General features: G+C 37.7%; 1 protein-coding gene across 1 annotated transcript; it reads left to right on the top strand.

Moving 5' to 3' along the window:
• Window positions 1–364: 364 nt before the first annotated feature.
• Window positions 365–2,716, top strand: LOC125500951 (cyclin-dependent kinase inhibitor 1C-like). Its single transcript, XM_048655195.1, has 3 exons — window positions 365–914; window positions 1,571–1,686; window positions 2,452–2,716. The coding sequence occupies exons 1-3, from the start codon at window positions 908–910 to the stop codon at window positions 2,683–2,685; spliced, it is 357 nt and encodes a 118-aa protein (XP_048511152.1). The 5' UTR covers window positions 365–907; the 3' UTR covers window positions 2,686–2,716.
• Window positions 2,717–3,208: the final 492 nt, after the last annotated feature.

Genomic DNA, 3,208 nt, shown 5'->3' with positions numbered 1-3,208 from the left:
TAAAAAAAAATTTGTTGTGAACAAATTGTAGATAATTTAATTATGGATAACATTGCTCTTCCTCAAAATTCTGATTAGGTCTATAGTTTATAAGATAAATGTAAAATAATGATTCAGGACACCGAGAGACCGACGCAGCGTATGAGTCAGAGAGAGACAGCGATACTTATAGGTAAGCAACGCATACTTGTGAACGCGCGAAATTAACAATTAAAAATAGGTATAAATAATAAAATTTCTAGAAATCGCAATCAAGGATATTGTTAACTATTGTCTGAGAAAAAAAAAAAATATATTATTTATATATTTTTTTTTTTTTCATATATTTTTCATGGGTCTAAAGTACCCAAATTAAAGATTTTTCGAACCTTTAAAAATTCATATCTCTAAAAGTATTAACTTGATCGTGTAAAGCTATAGGACCTTTATTAATTGTATCTTAACAAAGAATACAAAAAAAATTTGTCCGGTTGAAAAATAACAATTCCTTGCAATTTTTCAAACAATTTCGGTTTAAACAATATGGCACGGGGTTGCCCCCTCGCAACATGCATTTATATTATCAGTAGGGTAATTTGAAGAGAATCGCATAAAAAAATTGAGGTGGAATAGTTTTTGGTACTCATGCGCCGTTTCCTCCTGGACTATTTTCCAAAAAAGAGAAATGTGGTCGCGATACGCGGTAAAGCTCGCGCATGCACAGAATTGAAATCGGCCGAAATTGACGCCTCATAGTGGTACGTGGTACCAACTGTATTTTCGCCTGGGTCATTCTGGCGAATGACGCTACAGTTTCGCGAAGGGGCGGCGTCAAATATTGAGTTGGTAGCACTGAAGCGAATTCGCATCGCGCAGCCGACGCCGTATAACACCAACCGATTTCGTTATTGTTGAACGAACTGCGAAGATGAGAGGTGAGTACTGCTTGTTTTACCATGTTTAACTAATATTTTTTCGGTCGCACATCAAACCTTAATTTTCTCATTTAGACTAAATATTCAACATTTTGAGGTCGGAAATATACTGTGATGTCTTTTATGGGATATAAATACAAAAATAACACATATTCCAACTCTAGCTGAGATATATAGAAAGTTGTGAAATTCATGCTCGAGATCTAAAATTTTTTTCCCAGAAATTCTCTCCTTACTTTTTCTCAATTTTTCTCTGTTGATTAAAATTTACCGCATCCAATTCATCCGATCATGAGAAAAGGCAATCGTGCAAAATGTATTGTGAACTCTCTTCCCGCTTTTTTGGCGGCGTGGTAGCACATGGTATCTAAATTTTTTTCCCAGAAATTCTCTCCTTACTTTTTCTCAATTTTACTCTGTTGATTAAAATTTACCGCATGAAATTCATCCGATCATGAGAAAAGGCTATCGTGTAAAATGGGTTGTGAACTGTCTTCCCGCGTTTTTGGTGGCATGGTAGCACATGGTAGCATCACAGATATATTCAATATACGTGCGGTCGTATGGATACATTCTACATATATTGACCGTGTTGAGATATATCCCTTTCAAATAAATAATTTTGGCATTAATGTAATATTTTGTTGTTCATAAAGATTCAAACGAACATGACAACGGTCGCAGCTACGCCGAGGTGGTGGCCCCACCCGGCGTAGTAGTGCCAGAGGCAGCGCCGCCACCCGCGGCAACGCAGCCACCCGCCGCACCAAACGTACGTAACAGCTCTTTAATGTTCATACACTCATTTTAGTTTGATACCGTATCCAATTGAACACTTCAATCATGTATTCCGTTTTTCAAAGATGATACATTTTTTTTATCTTCATAATCATAACAGTTACCCTTTTGATGGTTCTTTACATCTATTTTCGTTATACGTGAAAAGTTTGGCTATTTTATACCATACAAACTTGACACAAATTCATACATGGAGAAAAATGGGGTCGAACAGAGTAACAGGGCTAAATAGGGTACCCCAAAAATTTTGTGAAAATTGTTATAATAATTATCAAAAGGACTTCGGCCATCATTCTGGATTTTGAGAATTACTGCTTTTTATAACTCATTTCAAAGAAATACGGATGTTAATAATTTCAAATGTTACTATAATTCTGAATTTCTTCTTACTGATGCTAACTGATAATTTTTCTCATTGACTTCAAGTATAAATAAGAGGGCAAAGTTTCAGCACGTTCAAGTTTCACAAAGCTCGGCCTTTCCTCAAGTACCCCATTTTGCCCTGCTTACCTCTATATGTATACATATTCAAGTGTACTGACTCTGATGTAGTACGAAAAGACCCGACCAATATTTATACGTCATAGCGAAAATTCCAAAACAGAGCATACTTTGAATTGGAAAACTAGTCCAAGACGATAGAACTATTCAAGTTGAAAAGATATAGTGCGAATAAAAGTTTCTAATTTCAGTGTTCTCTCTACATCAAATTATAGCTGATAATCATGATCATTCACAGATGGCGAAGATTGTGGAGGAGTTAGCCGCGCTGAGGGCTGCGGTGGCAACCCTCACTCAAATATTGAGGCCTCCACCGCAGCCCCAGCAGGCACCGGCACCAGCACCGGCACCAGCACCGGCACCAGCACCGGCGCCAGCGGCGGCACCAGCGGCGGGGCAGCGCCGCAATAAAAAAAGAAGGAGGGGGTGCCGAGGGGGCGGTTGGTCGGTTGTCCAATACTATTACCGATAATCATTAAAAGAATGAAAATATAAATATTGCTTGTATTCGTTTTTTTCCTGCCACCATCTGCCACCATAAATATAGTACGATAGTAGTTCATGGTAGTTCCATGTAGTCCTACAATATATCTATGGTCCTAACATATCTGACGTCTGTTTTATGAATACCATATTAATTGTTCATTTGAAAATATTTAACATTAGTAGTTTGAGCCATTGAAAATCCTATAGCAATTTCTAAATTAGCAGTCTCCAGAGATCATCTTAGTTCTATAAGTAATTGTGAAGGAAAGACCTTGTAAGTTTGGTCACGGGTTCCATTGAGCAATTGTCAGTGAGGTCATAGATGTAGTGTCATGATTTCGTTCAACAAGGTAGGTCGCTTTAGATGGGTCACCGATTTGGCTCCCAGAGGGGCACCATTTTTATTACCTATTAAATGGTAGAAACCTAGTTAGAACCATGGGTACTTTATCTATGTTAGAACCTTCTCATAAGCCGTGAAATTATGTTTCACTACCATTGCTACCACT

The sequence above is a fragment of the Athalia rosae genome, chromosome 5 (assembly GCF_917208135.1).
Source record: "Athalia rosae chromosome 5, iyAthRosa1.1, whole genome shotgun sequence".
In the NCBI taxonomy this organism is placed as follows: domain Eukaryota; kingdom Metazoa; phylum Arthropoda; class Insecta; order Hymenoptera; family Athaliidae; genus Athalia; species Athalia rosae.
Note: the sequence above shows the minus strand (reverse complement) of the source record. Positions and strands in the feature narration are given on the sequence as shown.